Genomic DNA, 18,793 nt, shown 5'->3' on the forward strand with positions numbered 1-18,793 from the left:
TATAAATGTAAATATTAGCATATAAGATCTTTGTGTATCTTGAAAAGAACACATTCACATCCATCCTATCATATTAGCATATAAAATCTTTTTCAATTTGTTTTGATGAGTATTTTTAAAATAATAAAAATTGTAATAAGGATAATATTAGAATTCTAAAATATATTGAGAATAATTTTGTCAGTTTAATAAAATTTAGAAAACCTTCCCTTGCCCCCCCTCATATCCCTTTTTAAAAATGGAACCAAACACACAAAATTTAAAATATTACCTCCTCTCTCCTCCCCTCCAAAACCCCCGAACCAAACACACGCTTAAAGTCATTAGGTTTGATCCAGTGGCAAGAAGGTTGGGTAGTATGCTAGAAGTAGTAGATTTGATTGGTAGCTCCGTTGTAAAAAAAAAAAAACTTGCCGTGAAATGATGAACTTTCCATTTTTTTCTTCATTATCTTTTACTAGCTTATGCAGAGACCCCACTTATGTATACCATTCAATTAATTGTGATCAATCAATCACAGAACTCTTGCTTTAGAGTAAAGTCAACAAGTCAACCATTACTCTCTTAAGGTAAGCTCTTACTCTTCACTCTCACACTACTTTCCTCCATGCTTTCACCTTCCAACTGATTTTCTACCTTCACAATCATGGATTGATTTGTTTGAGTTTATCTACTAATATAAAGTTTGTGTGACTGTTTTGAAGAACTTATAAAAACAATAAAAAATTTATAATCTTTTTTCAGTTTATTTTCATAAGTTTCAAATATAGCTTATGAGAAAAAACTTATAACATATAAAAAAACTTAATTTTATATTTTTTTATTGAAACAGCTTACTAAGAAACTTTCCATAGTATGAACATGATGGGTCAAAAGAACTTATCGCAATTTTTGATTTGGCTGCTAAAATAGTTGCTTTGTATGTGTTTGTTTAAATGTTAGAAAGAAAAGTGTACACTACAGGAACTGAGTTTCCTATGTTTCTTGGGAATTTTCTGCTTGGTCTATGCTTTTGTGTATTCATGTGGGATATGGAAAGTATGTTTATGCCAATAACATATTGTTTCTGATAGGGGGTTACGTAGTTCAACTAGTTTAAGCTAAGAGTGAAAGGATTTGAACGAGTTAAAACTCGGGTTCAAACTCTGGTCAAAGAGAAAATACTAACATAACTAATATCCTAACATTTTCCTTTCCAGAAAAATACAGTTTCTGATTAAGGTTCCTCTATTACAGGTCTATTTCTATGTTATGTTGGATGTTCTATTAACAATATGACTAAACTTAGCCCTCTTGAAGAGTCCCTTTTGAATGGTGAAGCTAGTGTAAGCAACAACAATTCTGATTCCAGAAAGACACTAAGAAATGAAATTTCAACGTGTTATTCAAATGCCGGATTTTTCAGCATCCTCACGTTCTCATGGATGAGTCCACTAATAACGTTAGGCAGTAGAAAGACTTTAGACCATGAAGACCTTCCACTTCTTTCAACCAATGACAGTGCCTATGGAACTTTTTCAACTTTTAAAAACAAGCTTGAGTTGGAGTGTGGTAATGTTAGGAATTTGACTGCTATAAACCTCGCCAAGGTGTTGTTCCTCTCGACTTGGCAAGGGATTCTTCTATCTGGATTTTTTGCATTGTTGTTCACATGTGCTTCTTATGTTGGACCCTACCTTATAGACAATCTTGTTCAATACCTAAATGATGAAAACAAGGTTAAAAATGATGGCTATATTTTGGCTATGATGTTTGTTGTGGCAAAGCTTGTCGAGTGTCTTTCGCAGAGGCACTGGATATTTAAGTTCCAACAGGTTGGTGTTAGGATGCAATCAATGTTGGTGTCAATGATCTATGCTAAAGGTTTGACCCTTTCAAGTCATTCAAAAGAGCAACATAGCAGTGGTGAAATTATCAACTTAATGACTGTTGATGCTGCAAGAATAGGCGAATTTTGTTGGTACATGCATGATCCATGGATGGCTGTTTTGCAAGTTTCTTTGGCTTTGTTTATTCTTCATAGAAGTGTAGGGGTTGCTTCAGTAGCTGCTTTTGCCGCCACCGTAGTTGTGATGTTGCTAAACCATCCTATCGCATCATTGCAAGAGAAATTCCAAGGTAAGTTAATGGAGTTCAAAGATAAAAGAATGAAGGCGACGTCTGAGATTATAATGACCATGAGGATTCTCAAACTGCAAGCGTGGGAGATGAAGTTCTTATCAAAGATCATTCAGCTTAGGAAGTTAGAGGAGGTGTGGCTAAAGAAATATCTTGTTGGTTCAGCAATTGTTAGATTTCTGTTTTTTAATGCGCCAACGTTTGTTGCTGTCGTCACTTTTGGTGCTTGTGTTCTTCTAGGCATCCCACTTGAATCAGGAAAGATCTTAGCGGCTCTTGCAACGTTCCGAATTCTTCAAATGCCTATATATAGTCTTCCTGACACAATTTCAATGATTGCACAAACCAAAGTTTCTCTAGATAGGATTGCTGCCTTTCTTCGTCTAGATGATTTGCAGGCCGATGTAGTGGAAAAGCTTCCACGCAGTAGTTCTGATATAGCAATTAAAATTGAATATGGAAATTTCAGTTGGGATTTATCTTCTGTCAATACAACATTGAAAAACATAAATCTTAGAGTTTCTCATGGAATGAGGGTTGCAGTTTGTGGTACTGTTGGATCAGGAAAGTCTAGTTTACTTACTTGTATAATAGGGGAAATGCCAAAGCTATCTGGAACCTTGAAGGTGTGAGGAACAAAGGCTTATGTTGCTCAATCACCATGGATACAGAGTGGAAAGATAGAAGAAAATATACTCTTTGGTAGAGAAATGGATAGGGAAAAGTATGAGAGGGTACTAGAAGCATGTTCATTGAATAAAGACTTAGAGGTTTTACCATTCGGTGATCAGACCATTATTGGAGAAAAGGGAATCAATTTGAGTGGTGGACAGAAGCAAAGAGTACAAATAGCTCGTGCTCTGTACCAAGATGCTGATATATATCTGCTCGACGATCCCTTTAGTGCTGTTGATGCTCATACAGGATCCCATCTCTTTAAGGTACCATATTAAAAACTACTGTTTCAGTAAAGAAATTATTTTTCGGTGACAATAAAGTAATTTGAAATTATCAATATATTCTAATTTTTTTTTAAGATTGCCAAATTTGCTGTGTTCTTATTGAAATGTAAAACTTAACAGATGGAATGAGTTTAGATGTCTCCAACTTGAATATTAAAATAGTTTAATGGAATTTTATATTCCTTACCTCTATATAATTTCCAATAGTATATTATGCAGAAGGATACAGTTATAATGTCAAAGGGTTTGGATTGTTCTGATTTCAGTTAAAGGGTAATGTGGTAATTCGAATCGTAGTATTTTATTAAAAGTTGTACACCATAAATCCTAAGCTTGAAATCTTGATACAAAGGAACTGAAACCACTTTGCACTCAGAAATGTAAGCACAATTGGCCAAGCTCCGTTACCAAACACCTGAGAATTATGCATTTGGATGGAAAGGCTTTTATCCAACTCAACATTTACTATTCTACTGTTTCAGGAGTGTTTGCTTGGCCTTTTGAAAACAAAAACAGTGATTTACATAACACATCAAGTAGAGTTCTTACCTGATGCTGATCTGATACTTGTGAGTGATTTATATATTTCTTCACGCTCATGAATTCAATGTTTCAAACATTATATCTTACTGTTTTGTTGGTACTTTTCACTTTCTTACAATTCATTTAGGTCATGAAAGAAGGAAGGATAACACAATCAGGAAAATACAATGACATTCTTACATCGAGAACCGATTTTATGGAACTTGTAGGTGCACATAGAGCAGCGTTGTCTTCAGTGAAGTCCTTAGAGAGAAGGAATACATTTAAAAAATCGACTATTACCGGGTCATCAAGTGAATTGGAAGTTGAGCAAGAAGTGGAAAACATAGATGATAGAAATGGCAAGTTAGATGACACAGTTGAGCCGAAAGGCCAACTTGTTCAAGATGAAGAACGGGAAATGGGTATAATTGGACTTAAAGTTTTCTGGACATACATCACAATAGCTTATGGAGGAGCTCTTGTACCTTTTATATTTCTTTCACAGATACTCACTGTGGTTTTGCAGATCGCAAGCAATTATTGGATGGCTTTGGCAACTCCTGTTTCAGCAACTGCAGAACCTGATATTGGAAGCCTTACTCTTATGGTTGTTTATGTTTCTTTGGCAATTGGAAGTTCCTTTGGCACCCTCTCCAGAGCAATTCTTGCTGCAATAGCTGGCTACAAGACCGCCACAATGCTCTTCAATCAAATGCATTTGAACTTTATTCGAGCGCCAATGTTGTTTTTTGATTCCACTCCAAGTGGAAGAATTCTTAATAGAGTATGTACTTTCATGTTTATAATTTTTCGTTGCAGTAATTGCATTATGCAATTACTGATATCGACCATCCGATTTAAATCCATGGTAGAAATTGTTTTTAAATTGATTAAGTGAATCTGAGCCGTCTGATCTCAAACCAATGGCCGAGACTGAGATTGATTACTGGGTTAAATTGTGATAGTTTGATTTCTCTATAATTCGTTTTTTTATCGTTTTCCAAATAACCATATTTAATGAAATTTATTGTTTAAATTTTGATTTTACTTTGTTGTTATAGGCTTCAACAGACCAAAGTGCAATAGATCTGACCATTCCAAATCTAGCATGGGGATTTACCTACAATCTGGTTCAAGTTCTAGGAAATGTTGCTGTTATGTCCCAAGCTGCATGGCAAGTGTTTTTAGTATTGATTCCTGTCATGGCAACTTGCATATGGTACCAGGTACTCTCTCCGTGTGATATTAAGTGTCGTCTACGTTTATGCACACTTTTTACTAAAATCAGTGAGTGTGCTAATTTTTATGATAAAATTAGCTTCATTTACTAATGTACATTTGTTAACATAGCAGTTAATGGAGTAGTTAGTTGAGCTAAGATACAATAAAATCGTTCGTTATATTAGTGGGAAAAGTAACTTACAGTTTATTTTGTTATCAAATGTGTTTGACTTAAGATTTCAATCTTGCTTTTCATTGATCATATCTTCAAATGCACTTACTTAAAGAGAAAAATAGGAATTTGTCTGCAATTTTTTGTGCAAACAATAGAATTTTGTATGCTAACTTTCTAAGTAACAGAGTGCTTCTTTATATGCAGCGATACTACTCTGCATCAGCACGCGAATTAGCACGATTAACTGGTATATGCCAAGCTCCAGTTATACAACATTTTTCTGAAACGATTTCTGGATCAACAACCATAAGAAGTTTTGAGCAAGAATCAAGATTTAATGAAATGAATATGCAATTGATAGACAAATATTCGCAACCTAAACTATACAGTGCTAGTGCAATGGAATGGCTGAGTTTCAGATTGGATCTTTTATCCATTACAGTATTTGCCTTCTGCATTGTTTTCTTGGTATCATTTCCAAGTTCGATAGTTAATGCTAGTGAGTATTTTTAATGTTAATTTACATATATTAACTAGTCATACTTGCTCATCGTGACATTAGGCATAAAATTTCATTCCTTTACAGGCATTGCGGGATTGGCCGTGACATATGGGATTAACCTAAATGCTGTACAATCTAATTTGATCTGGTTTCTTTGCAATTTGGAGAATAAAATTATATCTGTAGAAAGATTACTTCAGTACACCTCCATCCCAAGTGAAGCACCTCTTGTAATAAAAGACAACCAACCAGATCATTCTTGGCCATCATTTGGAGAGGTTCATATCCAGGATTTACAGGTATTCCTATATTGTTTAATAACTGTTTACCTCGTATCAAAATCTTCTGTTGGATTGAAAGGTACCATATAGAGTACATATGTAAACAGTACCTATGTAAAATTTTGCACTAATATGATTTTTGAAAAAGCCATCAATATTTGTTTATAAAGTCCCTAAAGTAAAGAAAAATAATAAGCCCTCAATAAAGTCTTTGACACAAGTAATTAATATGATAAATAGATGTTATGCAATGGTTTGATTAACAATTTTTACATTCTTGTAAACAATGTTTCATTTGGTATATGATATTTACTTACAAGTCGATCATGGTACTTTAAATTGTATCTATAATTACATAAGTCATGTGTGAAACAGGTTCAATATGCTCCTCACTTGCCTCTTGTTTTACGTGGACTAACATGCACTTTTACTGCTGGAGCAAAAACTGGCATTGTTGGAAGAACCGGAAGTGGAAAATCAACACTAGTGCAAACACTTTTCAGACTTGTTGAACCTGTTGCAGGACAAATATTGATAGATAAGATCAACATCTCATTGATTGGAATCCATGATTTAAGGTCAAGATTAAGCATAATTCCTCAGGATCCAACTATGTTTCATGGGACAGTAAGAAGCAACTTGGACCCGCTCGAAGAGTACACAGATGAACAGATTTGGGAGGTAAATTGGTTGTGTATGACAATAAGAAATTACTGATTCCTTTAATGCAAGTTATACAAATTTATATATTTTATGGAATATTTTAGGCTCTAGATATGTGCCAACTTGGAGATGAAGTGAGGAAGAAAGAAGGAAAGCTAGACTCCACAGGTTTGACTACTCAACACTTGTTAACGATTTTTCTTAATGGTTGTGAATATAACTTAAATGTCGCTTAATATGGAACGGAGGAAGTTTATAGCAAGTGTTAGAAGTCAATCCAATTTTTTGCAATGTATTAAATTACATCATGAATCATGAGTTTTGCAGTTACTGAGAATGGAGAAAATTGGAGCATGGGTCAAAGACAGTTGGTATGCCTCGGCCGTGTTCTACTTAAGAAAAGCAAGATCTTGGTGCTCGATGAAGCGACTGCATCAGTTGATACAGCTACAGATACTATAATTCAGCAGACAGTTAATCAACATTTCACTGATTGCACAGTTATTACCATTGCTCATAGAATAACTTCAATCCTCGACAGTGACATGGTTCTGTTTCTCAGCGAAGGTAAGAATCCTGGTTTTTTCGCTGCTTCTTTATTTCATCTTATTTTACTCAAACAAATGTGAACATGATTTTTCTTCATATTGATCATACAGGTCTTATTGAAGAATATGATTCACCAAAGAAGCTGCTTAAGGACAAATCTTCATCTCTTGCTCAACTAGTTGCAGAATACACAAGGAGGTCAAACACTGGTTTTGGAAGTTGAGACCTCAAACTTTATAGAAATTAAAGTAGAATAGAAGTTATAACTTGTAATAAGCTTATGAAATTTAAGAATAATGTAGTTTATGTTTGTAACTTGGAAGTATCTGAAACTTAAATGTAATACGTAATCGAAAGTGACATTTACTTTAATTATTATAAGTTTGTTGTAAACTGGTATTAAAACAAAAATTTGAATTTTTCTCATTATTGTAAAGTTTGATTGAATTTAAGGAAAAGTAGTAAAGAATTAATTAAGTTTAGTATAACTGGTTTACATGTAAAAGGAAGGTCCAATAAAGTTAAAATAAATATAGCACTAAACAAGTTGTTAGGTGGTGATGTGATGCTGTGAGAAAAGTCCTGCTTGGAAATCAACATCATCAACATCTTTCCCAAAGACCATACTTATGCGTCACACTACTTAATTGTGATCACAGAACAGAATTCCACATATCTTTTATCAAAGACCCTACTTACATGTCTCACTCAATTAATTGTGATCACAAATCAGAACTCTTGCTTTAGAGTAAAGTCAACAAGTCAACCATTACTCTCCAACTTGTTTCTTTATTTAAGGTAAACTCTTCTCTCAGTACTATTCCTCCACTATTCACCTTGGAACTGATTATCTCCTTCAACCCATTTTCACAGGTAGGATATATTCTTCACTTCACCTGCTGGTTGTGTCATGGGTATGTATGGGAGTAAGTTCTTTTAGACCAAATAGAAAAGAGTTAAAGAAATTCATTCCATAATCCTTGTTTCTTGTACTACAAACTCAAACTATTTATTATTTTTTGACCCATGTTATATGTCCGAATTAATTACATCGTTTATCATTGATTGATATTTGTCAGCGGTTGAACACACAAGGTGGATTCTCCTATATGGATTTTTTTCATGTATAAAGCTAGGATTTGAACTTCTGACCACTTGTTAAAGGTATCCATGTCACTTACCACTCTAAACAATACACACTCATAATTAGCTTCATTATTTGTGTGTCTAACCTTGTATTGTGCTTACTAAACTTCCTTCCATGATATGAGCATGATCGTAAAAGGAGCTTATCACAATTTTGGATTTGGCTACTAAAATAGTTACTCTGTATGTGTTTATTAATTGTGTATAGAAACTGAGTTTCCCATGTTTCTTGAGAATTTTGTTCTTGGTCTATGCTTTTGTGTATTCATGTTGCCTTGTTACTGACTTTGTAATATATGGAAAGAATGTCTTTTGCCAAACATAATGTTTCGGTAGGGGGTTGGGTAGCTCAACTAGTTTAAACTAGGGGTTAAAGGATTTGATGGAGTTAAAAGACTGGGGTTCAAAATATGGTCAAAGAAAAAAATATGAACAACTAATATGAAAACTATTTCGTATCCAAAAAAAATTAGTTTCTGATAATGGTTCCTCTATTACAGGTATCTTTCTTTGTTATATTGGATGTTCTGTTAGCAATATGACTAAACTTGGCCCTCTTGAAGAGTCCCTTTTAAATGATGAAGCTAGTGTAAACAAGGATTCTGATGCCAAAAACACACTAAAAACCTGTTATTCAAATGCTGGATTTTTCAGCATTCTTACTTTCTCATGGATGAGTCCACTAATAACTTTAGGCAGTAAAAAGACTTTGGACCATGAAGACCTTCCACTGCTTTCTACTAACGACAGTGCCTATGGAACTTTTTCAACTTTTAAAAAAAAGCTTGAGTTGGAGTGTGGTAATGTTAGGAATTTGACCACTATTAACCTCACCAAGGTTTTGTTCTTCTCAACTTGGCAAGGGATTCTTCTATCTGGCTTTTTTGCATTCTTGTTCGTATGTGCTTCTTATGTTGGACCCTACCTTATAGACAATTTTGTGCAATACCTCAATGATGAAAACAAATCTAAAAATGAAGGCTATGTTTTGGCTATGATGTTTGTTGCGGCAAATCTTGTCGACTCTCTTTTTCAGAAGCACTTTGTGTTTAAGATCCAACAGGTTGGTGTTCGGATGCAATCAATGTTGGTGTCAATGATCTATACTAAAGGTTTGACTATTTCGTGTCAATCGAAAGCGGAACACAGCAGCGGCGAAATCATCAACTTATTGACGGTTGATGCTGAAAGGATAGGTGAATTTTGTTGGTACATGCATGATATATGGATGGCTGTTCTTCAAGTTTCTTTGGCTTTGTTTATTCTTCATAGAAGTGTAGGGGTTGCTTCAGTAGCTACTTTTGCAGCCACCGTAGTTGTGATGTTGCTAAACCTTCCTGTGGCATCATTGCAAGAGAAGTTCCAAGGTAAGTTAATGGAATTCAAAGATAAAAGAATGAAGGCAACATCTGAGATTTTAATGAACATGAGGATTCTTAAACTTCAAACATGGGAGATGAAATTCTTATCAAAGATTATTCAGATTAGGAAGTTAGAGGAGATTTGGCTAAAGAAATTTCTTATTGGTTCAGCAATGGCTAAATTAATTTTCTTTAACGCCCCAACATTTATTGCTGTGGTTACTTTTGGTACTTGTGTTCTTATAGGCATTCCACTTGAATCAGGAAAGATCTTATCTGCACTTGCAACATTCAGAATTCTTCAACTGCCTATTTATAGTCTTCCCGACACAATTTCAGTGATTGCAGAAACCAAGGTTTCTGTAGATAGGATTGCTGCCTTTCTTCGTCTAGATGATTTGCAGGCCGATGTAGTGGAAAAGCTTCCTCGCAGTAGTTCTGATATAGCAATTGAAATTGAATATGGAAATTTCAGTTGGGATTTATCTTCTGTCAATACAACGTTGAAAAACATAAATCTTAGAGTTTCTCATGGAATGAGGGTTGCAGTTTGTGGTACTGTTGGATCAGGAAAGTCTAGTTTACTTACTTGTATAATAGGGGAAATGCCAAAGCTATCTGGAACCTTGAAGGTGTGTGGAACAAAGGCTTATGTTGCTCAATCACCATGGATACAGAGTGGGAAGATAGAAGAAAATATACTCTTTGGTATAGAAATGGATAGGGAAAAGTATGAGAGGGTACTAGAAGCATGTTCATTGAATAAAGACTTAGAGGTTTTACCATTCGGTGATCAGACCATTATTGGAGAAAAGGGAATCAATTTGAGTGGTGGACAGAAGCAAAGAGTACAAATAGCTCGTGCTCTGTACCAAGATGCTGATATATATCTGCTCGACGATCCCTTTAGTGCTGTTGATGCTCATACAGGATCCCATCTCTTTAAGGTACTATTTTCTAAACTCTGGTTTTCAATACAGTTTGTTGTTGTCTTTTCATGATAAAGTAATTTGAGAATGCTAAATTTCATGGAATTTTATGTTTCCGATCTAGATACCAAATCAGTAGTATATTTTGCCCATAGATATTGTTGGGTTGGGTATGGCTCACAGTTTACTCAGAAGTGGGCAGGTTGCTCGAGCAGTTCAAGGGTATTCCTGTAAAATGGACCATGATATTTAAACACAAGTTCTATGCTGTAAACCGTAACTTTCAACAAAACAAAGGTGTTGCAGCTGCTTCTGCAGTTAACACGGCGAGTTTTTTTTTTTGTTTTCTGTTTTTTTTTTATTTTTAAACAGGGTTTTTGTTTTAACAGATACAGTTATAACATCATTAAATCAGGGATTTGGATTGTTCTTATTGCCGTGATATATGATATCCTTCAATCTTCAAACATAATTTCACTAGTTTAATTATGCTTTTGGTTGAAAAGTTTGTTGTCTAACTGCACATTTACTAATGTAATGTTTCAGGAGTGTTTGCTTAACCTTCTGAAAACAAAAACTGTGATATACATAACACATCAAGTAGAGTTCTTGCCTGATGCTGATCTGATACTGGTGAGTGATTTATATATTTCATCATGCTCATGAATTCAAAGTTTCAAACACTATAGCTTACTGTTTTATTAGTACGTTTCACTTTCTTACAACTCATATTAGGTCATGAAAGATGGAAGGATAACTCAATCAGGAAAATACAATGACCTACTTACGTCCGGAACAGAGTTTATGGAACTTGTAGGTGCACATAGAGCAGCATTGTCTTCAGTAAAGTCCTTAGAGAGAAGGAATACATTTAAAGAATCGAGTATTACTGGGGAAGACACAGGTTTATTAAGTGATTTTGAACTTGAGCAAGAAGTGGAAAACATAGATGATCGAAACGGCAAGTTAGATGACACAGTTGAACAGAAAGGCCAACTTGTTCAAGATGAAGAACGGGAAAAGGGTACAATTGGACTTAAAGTGTTCTGGACATACATCACAATAGCTTATGGAGGAGCTCTTGTACCTTTTATATTTCTTTCACAGATACTCACTGTGGTTTTACAGATCGCAAGCAATTATTGGATGGCATTGGCAACTCCTGTTTCAGCAACTGCAGAACCAAATATTGGAAGCCTTACTCTTATGGTTGTCTATGTTTCTTTATCAATTGGAAGTTCTTTTGCAACCCTTGCCAGAACAGTTCTTGCAATTATATCTGGATACAAGACTGCCACCTTGCTCTTCAATCAAATGCATTCCAGCTTTATTCGAGCACCAATGTCTTTTTTTGACTCCACGCCAAGTGGAAGAATTCTTAATAGAGTATGTCATTCTTCACGGTTTTTTTAGGCTTAATTGCAGTTTTAGTCCTCTATTTTCACTATGTTGTAGAATTGGTCCTCCAATTTTAAAATTTGCAGTTTTAGTCCCTCAATCAAATATTTGGTCTAAAATATGGTGATACTACATGTTTTAAATTAAATTTATAACTGAATTTTTTAACAATTTCATCAATGTTGGTATTTGCTTATCGTCAGATCATATGCCATCGTTTAAAATATATCACATCATCAATTTTTAGACAAAATATGTGATGGAGGGCCTAAAACTATCAAATTTTAAAATAGGGGACCAATTTGTAAAATGGTGAAAATAGGGGGACCAAAACTGCAATTAAGCTTTTTTTTTAAAAGACAAGTGTTTACCTCATCATGGTAGAAACATATTTACTTCAATAATTGCATGACGTAGTTACTGATCTCGACTGTGTGATTTAAATCAATGGTCATGATTGTTTAAAATTGATTTGGTGAACGTTTAATCTGAGCTGTCTAATCTCAAATAAATGATCGCTATTTTTTTTTTTTGAAACCTTGGTATCCGGCCCTAGGACCGACTAATCCAAGGGGATCAATCCCACCGCCCACTTGCGGGGGCTCCATTTAAAGACAGAGTTTTCTTTTGCTCTACATGGACTTAGCCCACCGAAATTGGCACCAGTGGGAATCGAACCTGAGACCTTGAGAGGAGCATACTTCAAGGACCCAAACCAACACCACAAGACCAATCCCAAGTGGGTTAATGATCGCTATTTATTACTCTGTGAAACTGCATAGTATTATTATTGCATACGAACTAGATCTCATAATGGCTTAGTACATCCCTTTTGACAGTTCATTCTCTCTGTAAAATAATTTTTTTTCTTCCAAATCTCCATATTGAACGTAATTGTTTGTCGATGTCTATGTTTTATTTTAGTTTTTTGTTGCAGGCTTCAACAGACCAAAGTGCAATAGATATGAGCATTTCAAGTCTAGCATGGGCATTTACCTACCGTGTAGTTCAGCTCTTTGGAAATGTTGCTGTGATGTCTCAAGCTGCATGGCAGGTGATTATAGTATTGATTCCTGTCGTGGCAGCCAGCATATGGTACCAGGTACTCTCCCCATGTAATATTAAGTGTCGTTTAAGGTTACATGCACTTCTCAAATTAGCTTCATTTACAAATGTACCTTTGTTAACATAGTAGTTTGTGGGAAAAGTAATACACGTTTTATTGGTAATCATAAATGACAAATAATCAGACAGAGTAAATGTTCCAAAAGTGATACTTAATACGGAACGTCTAACATATCATTCCACAACATTCAAGTTAAAGTCATGCTATCAAATGTGTTTGACTTTAAATGTATAGTTACTCTCATTGATCAAATAATTAAATGCACTTACTTAAAGGAAAAATATGAATTTGTCTGGTATTATTGTGCAAAAAAAGTGTTATGTATTCTAACTTGCTAAGTAACAAAGGTCTGCTTTATATTTAGCGATACTACTCTGCATCAGCACGCGAATTGGCACGATTAACTGGTATATGCCAAGCTCCAGTTATTCAACATTTTTCTGAAACAATTTCTGGATCAACAACCATAAGAAGTTTTGAGCAAGAATCAAGATTTAATGAAATGAATATGCAATTGATAGACAAATATTCGCAACCTAAATTATACAGTGGTAGTGCAAAGGAATGGCTGAGTTTCAGATTGGATCTTTTATCCATTACAGTATTTGCGTCCTGCTTGGTTTTCTTGGTGTCTTTTCCAAGTTCAATAACTAATGCTAGTGAGTATTTCAATGTTAATTTACATACATTAACTAGTCATACTCGCTCATCGTGACATTAGGCATAAAATTTCATTCCTTACCAGGTATTGCGGGATTGGCTGTGACATATGGGATTAACCTATGTGAAATACAATCCGATTTAATTCGGTTTTTTTGCAACTTGGAGAACAAAATTATATCTGTAGAAAGAATACTTCAGTACACTTCCATCCCAAGTGAAGCACCTCTTATAATAAAAGAAAACCGACCAGATCATTCTTGGCCGTCATTCGGAGAGGTTCATATTCAGGATTTACAGGTACTACAGCGTTCAATATCAATTTACCTCTATCAAAACCTACTGTTGGATTCAAAGTTACCAACATATAGAAAATTATATATGTAAACTTTTTCCCTGATTTAAAATTATCTAATGCCATCAAAATATGTCAAGATTAATGTCATATAACTTGTAAATTACATGAAAATGAATCATTAGGTTATAAACTTTTACATTTTATGAGATTTTACACAAGGTGATTAATATGTAATATAGTTATTAGTTATTACGTGACGGTTGAATCAACAACTTTAACATTCTTCTAAAACATTGTTAATGGTGTATTATTCCTAAATTAATACACCAATGTTACATTTGGTTTATATGCTTACTAACAATGGCCTGTTTACTGTCAACAAAAAAAAAATGGCGTTTGTAGACTGGCTTATTTGAGCTTATCTAATAACATAAGCACTGGTGAGACTGTCTGGGAGAGCTTATGGAAACAACTTATAACATTTCATAATTTATTTTCAGATTTTTTTCGTAAGCTCTCTAGGATAGCTTATGAAAACAATTTGACCTTTTGTTATTGAAATAGCTTATACATAAGCACTTAAATGATAAACGCTTATGCTATAAGAGGACTTAAGCGTCTATCATGGTAGTTTAGATTGTATCTATCTTTAAATAAGGCATTGTGTGATACAGGTTCAATATGCTCCTCACTTGCCTCTTGTTTTACGTGGACTAACATGCACTTTTACTGCTGGAGCAAAAACTGGAATTGTTGGAAGAACCGGAAGTGGAAAATCAACACTAGTGCAAACACTCTTCAGACTTGTTGAACCTGTTGCAGGACAAATATTGATAGATAAGATCAACATCTCATTGATTGGAATCCATGATTTAAGGTCAAGATTAAGCATAATTCCTCAGGATCCAACAATGTTTCAAGGGACAGTAAGAAGCAACCTAGACCCGCTTGAAGAGTACACAGACAAACAGATTTGGGAGGTAAATTGGTTTTGTTTGACAATAATAAACAATTTATCTCTTTAGTGCAAGTTGTACAAATTTATATATTTTATGAAATATTTTAGGCTTTAGATAGGTGCCAACTTGGAGATGAAGTGAGGAAGAAAGAAGGAAAGCTTGACTCCACAGGTTTGACTACACTTCTTAACTTACGAATTATTTTTCTTTATGGTTGTGAATATAACTTGAATCTCACTTAATATGGGACGTAAAAAGCTTATAGCGAGTGTTAGATAACATCATGAATCATGAATTTTCCAGTTACTGAGAATGGAGAAAATTGGAGCATGGGTCAAAGGCAGTTGGTTTGCCTCGGCCGTGTTCTACTTAAGAAAAGCAAGATCTTGGTGCTCGATGAAGCGACTGCATCAGTTGATACAGCTACAGATAATATAATTCAGCAGACTGTTAATCAACATTTCACTGATTGCACAGTTATTATCATTGCTCACAGAATAACTTCAATCCTCGATAGTGACATGGTTCTGTTTCTCAGCGAAGGCAAGAACCTGGTTTTTTCGCTTGTTCTTTATTTCATCAATTTTTACTCATAAACAAATGTCAACATGATTTTTCTTCATATTGATCATATAGGGCTTATTGAAGAATATGATTCACCAAAGAAGCTGCTTAAAGATAAATCTTCATCTCTTGCTCAACTAGTTGCAGAATACACAAGGAGGTCAAACACTGGTTTTGGAAGTTGAGATCTAAAACTGTACAGAAAATAAACTAGAATATAAGTTGTAATAAGGGTATACAAATTAAGAATAACATAGTTTGTCTGTGCTTTTAAGTATTACTGAAGCTTATGTGTAATAGAACAAAGTAAACATTTGAGGAAAACATAAAAAGTCACTTCAAATTATTTTTACATCTTTCCATGAAATTTATTTCGAGGAAAACATAAAAAGTCATACTTTTATTTTATTTTTAAGAAAATATACATTATTGAAACTTTTACAACGAAAGTGAACGGTACGCTCAAATAAGACTAGCCAAATTTATTCTTTCCGGGCAGAGGCAAAACTTATTCTAGAATGTATTCCTTTCTTTTTTCATACTTGCTAGCTTATCAAAATGACACTATGCTATGAGCCATGTTGAAGCAACTTTACAAACAAAAAAGGCACTCTCGACCTGTAGATATCTCTAGAATGGATCGAGGTTCATTGATTTCTAAGCTCAGAAAAAACTTGCAACAAAAAAGGTATGTTTTCGTATTTGATGATGTATGGAACATACAGTTTTGGGATGAGATTGAATATGTTGTGATTGATAATAAAAATGGGAGTAAGATATTTATTACAACAAGAAACATGGATGTTGCTTTGTATTGTAAGAAATCTTCTTTTATTGAAATGCATGAGTTGCAACCATTAACCAAAGAAGAATCTTTGGAGTTGTCCAAAAGAGTTAATTGATATATCTTCTGAAATTGCTAGAAAATGCAAAGGTTTACCACTAGCAATTGTGACAATTGGTGGTCTTTTATCTACAAAGGAGAAAAATGCATTTGAATGGCAGAGATTTAGTGATAATATGACTTTAGAGATAAAGAAGGATTCTCATTTGACTGCGATAAAGAAAATTTTAGGTTTCAGCTATAATGATTTGCCTCTTTATCTTAAGTCATGTTTGTTGTATTTTGGAATATATCCTGAAGATTATGAAGTTGAATCAAGGAGACTAATTCGGCAGTGGATAGCTGAAGGATTTGTGAAAGAAGAAAGAGGGAATACTATGGAGGAAGTAGCAGAAGGATATTTGAAAGAGTTAATCCATAGAAATTTGGTGCAAGTATCTTCAATTAAAAGTGATGGAAAAACTAAAAGTTGTTGTGTTCATGATCTAATACATATGATGATCGTTGAAAAGTGTGAGGATTTAAGTTTCGGCAAGCATATTGGTGAAGATGGTTATTCATCTTTAGGTGGAATTATTCCACGCCTATCAATAACAACCAATTCCAATGACTTTTTGGCATGTCTTGAAAACTCACATGTTCGGTCGCTTTTTCTTTTCGCAAATAAACCAAATGTTTTAGATGATTACTCTGTGAGAAGAATCTTGACCAAACATAGGCATTTGAATGTTCTTGATTTTCAAGATGTTAACTTGCATACTATTCATAAAAATTTGGGAAGTTTGATCCATTTGAAGTATTTCAGTTTCGAGAATTCTCATATAATACTAGATCAACAAAATCTTTACAAATCTATTGGCATGCTGCAAAATCTGGAGACCTTGGATCTAAGGACTTGTTATAGTTTTCATGGGATACCAAAGGATTTTAGTAAGCTTAAGAAACTACGACATCTTCTTGGCAACAAAATGCCTTTGTCTGAATTGATAGGTGCAGGTATCGGAGGCATAGAATCTCTACAAACATTGAGTGAAGTGATAATAGATAAAGAAGAAAAGGAGTTGATTGAAGAGTTTGGAAAGTTGTGGCAGCTAAGAAAATTGGGTTTGGTTGGTGTTAGGAGAGGAATTGTAAACACTTTATCTTTCTTATTGATCAAAGAGATGCGGCAATTGGAGAAACTACGCATTGGGTTAAAATCGACACCTCTATTTCCTTTCGAAATCATAGATTTGCATTTGGTTTCACCCCCTCCTAGTATTCGAAGTCTTAGACTATATGGAAAGTTGGATAATTTTTCAGAGTGGATTTCGGAGTTTCAAAATCTTGTCGAGTTTAGGTTAAAATACTCCCACTTAACTGATGATCCATTAAAGTCTTTAGAAAATATGCAAAACTTGTTGTCCCTCCAAATCGACTTCAAAGCTTACAAAGGTGAAAGTTTACACTTTCATGATGGAGGGTTTCAAAATCTAAAGGAACTATATATTAGAGAGTTGCTTGACTTGAATTCAATTGTAATCGACAAAGGAGCATTGCAATCTCTAAAAAAGTTCAATTGTTATCATTCAGTAACGTACATGCTTTGTATATTTTTGAATTCTTCATCAATAATTATCATAATATTTTTATTGTGTTGTGACCCTCAAGAGCTATTTTGTTGTAATCCTTTCATTATGCACAGCATAATTTTCATTCCCTCTAGTAATAATTTATTATTAATCTGTAGGTAGATGGATAGCTTCTATTGTCGACTTTTATAACAGTGGCATCTTCATGTTCCTGTTTGTCACTTGTGTTCTAGAGAAAAGTATAATGTGTTTGTCTTTCTTCAATAATAATTGTATATGAAACCTCTAAGTTTATTTGAGATTTGAGTTGTCTGTGATCATGTGTCATATATGCAATATGTTGTAAGAACTTTTCTTACAAGGATTGTAAGACCTTATTATTTCTCTGTTTATGTAATTTATAATTTATATCTTTTGCAAGTGAATATGATTCAATATTAGAGAATAACTATAGCCTATAGGGTCAGTCCTCTACATAGAGGAAGCATTTTCTTGTCTTAAACAAAACTAATGGGACGGTAGAGTTTTCTTACGGATATAACCTTTAGGGTCTGTTTGGTTCAATTGAGGGGAGGAAAAGGGAGATTTTAATGGAGGGAGATTTTAACGAGTGACCCCGGGTACTCTTTAAGCATTCCATTTAAAGAAACTTTTTATTCAAAAAGTTAAATACTACAATTTCCTCACTTTACTTTTCTTATGTCATATACTTTCTATATTTTTTAAAATTCTACATTAATAATTATAAGGTTTTTATTGTAATCCTTTTAATCTTCGCTGTCCATTTTCCATAATTTGTTGTTAAACTGTAGGTGGGTTGGCTTCTCCAAGTGGACTTTTACAACAATGGCATCTTTATTTATGTTCATGCTTTAGCACTTCAGTTCCCAGTGAAAAAATGTGTTGTCTTTTTTTTAATAATGGTATATGAAACCTCAAAG

At 34.2% G+C, this 18,793-nt stretch overlaps 1 protein-coding gene and 2 pseudogenes across 7 annotated transcripts; all 3 read left to right on the forward strand.

The window, feature by feature from the left end:
- The first annotated feature begins 467 nt into the window (after positions 1-467).
- LOC123912971 lies at positions 468-7,432 on the forward strand (annotated as a pseudogene).
- A 39-nt stretch (positions 7,433-7,471) lies between these two features.
- LOC123912972 (ABC transporter C family member 3-like) lies at positions 7,472-15,783 on the forward strand. 7 transcript variants are annotated; one of them, XM_045963570.1, is made up of 13 exons: positions 7,472-7,794; positions 7,870-7,922; positions 8,076-8,160; positions 8,643-10,450; positions 10,979-11,065; positions 11,168-11,818; positions 12,768-12,932; positions 13,321-13,615; positions 13,702-13,916; positions 14,589-14,894; positions 14,981-15,044; positions 15,177-15,416; positions 15,510-15,783. In XM_045963570.1, exons 4-13 carry the CDS (start codon positions 8,681-8,683, stop codon positions 15,620-15,622), a joined length of 3,906 nt encoding a protein of 1,301 aa, XP_045819526.1. In that variant the 5' UTR covers positions 7,472-7,794; positions 7,870-7,922; positions 8,076-8,160; positions 8,643-8,680; the 3' UTR covers positions 15,623-15,783. The 7 variants fall into 7 exon arrangements, with proteins under 7 accessions (XP_045819526.1, XP_045819523.1, XP_045819525.1 ...); XM_045963567.1 differs by having other exon boundaries at positions 7,530-7,794; positions 7,870-7,910; XM_045963569.1 differs by having other exon boundaries at positions 7,551-7,922.
- A 232-nt stretch (positions 15,784-16,015) lies between these two features.
- LOC123915173 lies at positions 16,016-18,022 on the forward strand (annotated as a pseudogene).
- Positions 18,023-18,793: the final 771 nt, after the last annotated feature.

This window comes from Trifolium pratense, linkage group LG3 (genome assembly GCF_020283565.1).
Source record: "Trifolium pratense cultivar HEN17-A07 linkage group LG3, ARS_RC_1.1, whole genome shotgun sequence".
Taxonomy (NCBI): domain Eukaryota; kingdom Viridiplantae; phylum Streptophyta; class Magnoliopsida; order Fabales; family Fabaceae; genus Trifolium; species Trifolium pratense.

Excerpts from the sequence above, each read along its gene's own strand:
- LOC123912972 (XM_045963570.1), top strand. The coding sequence starts at position 8,681 with ATGACTAAACTTGGCCCTCTTGAAGAGTCCCTTTTAAATGATGAAGCT. Across the intron at positions 13,917-14,588 it reads TTCATATTCAGGATTTACAG|GTTCAATATGCTCCTCACTT; the intron begins GTACTACAGCGT and ends TGTGTGATACAG. Across the intron at positions 14,895-14,980 it reads CAGACAAACAGATTTGGGAG|GCTTTAGATAGGTGCCAACT; the intron begins GTAAATTGGTTT and ends GAAATATTTTAG.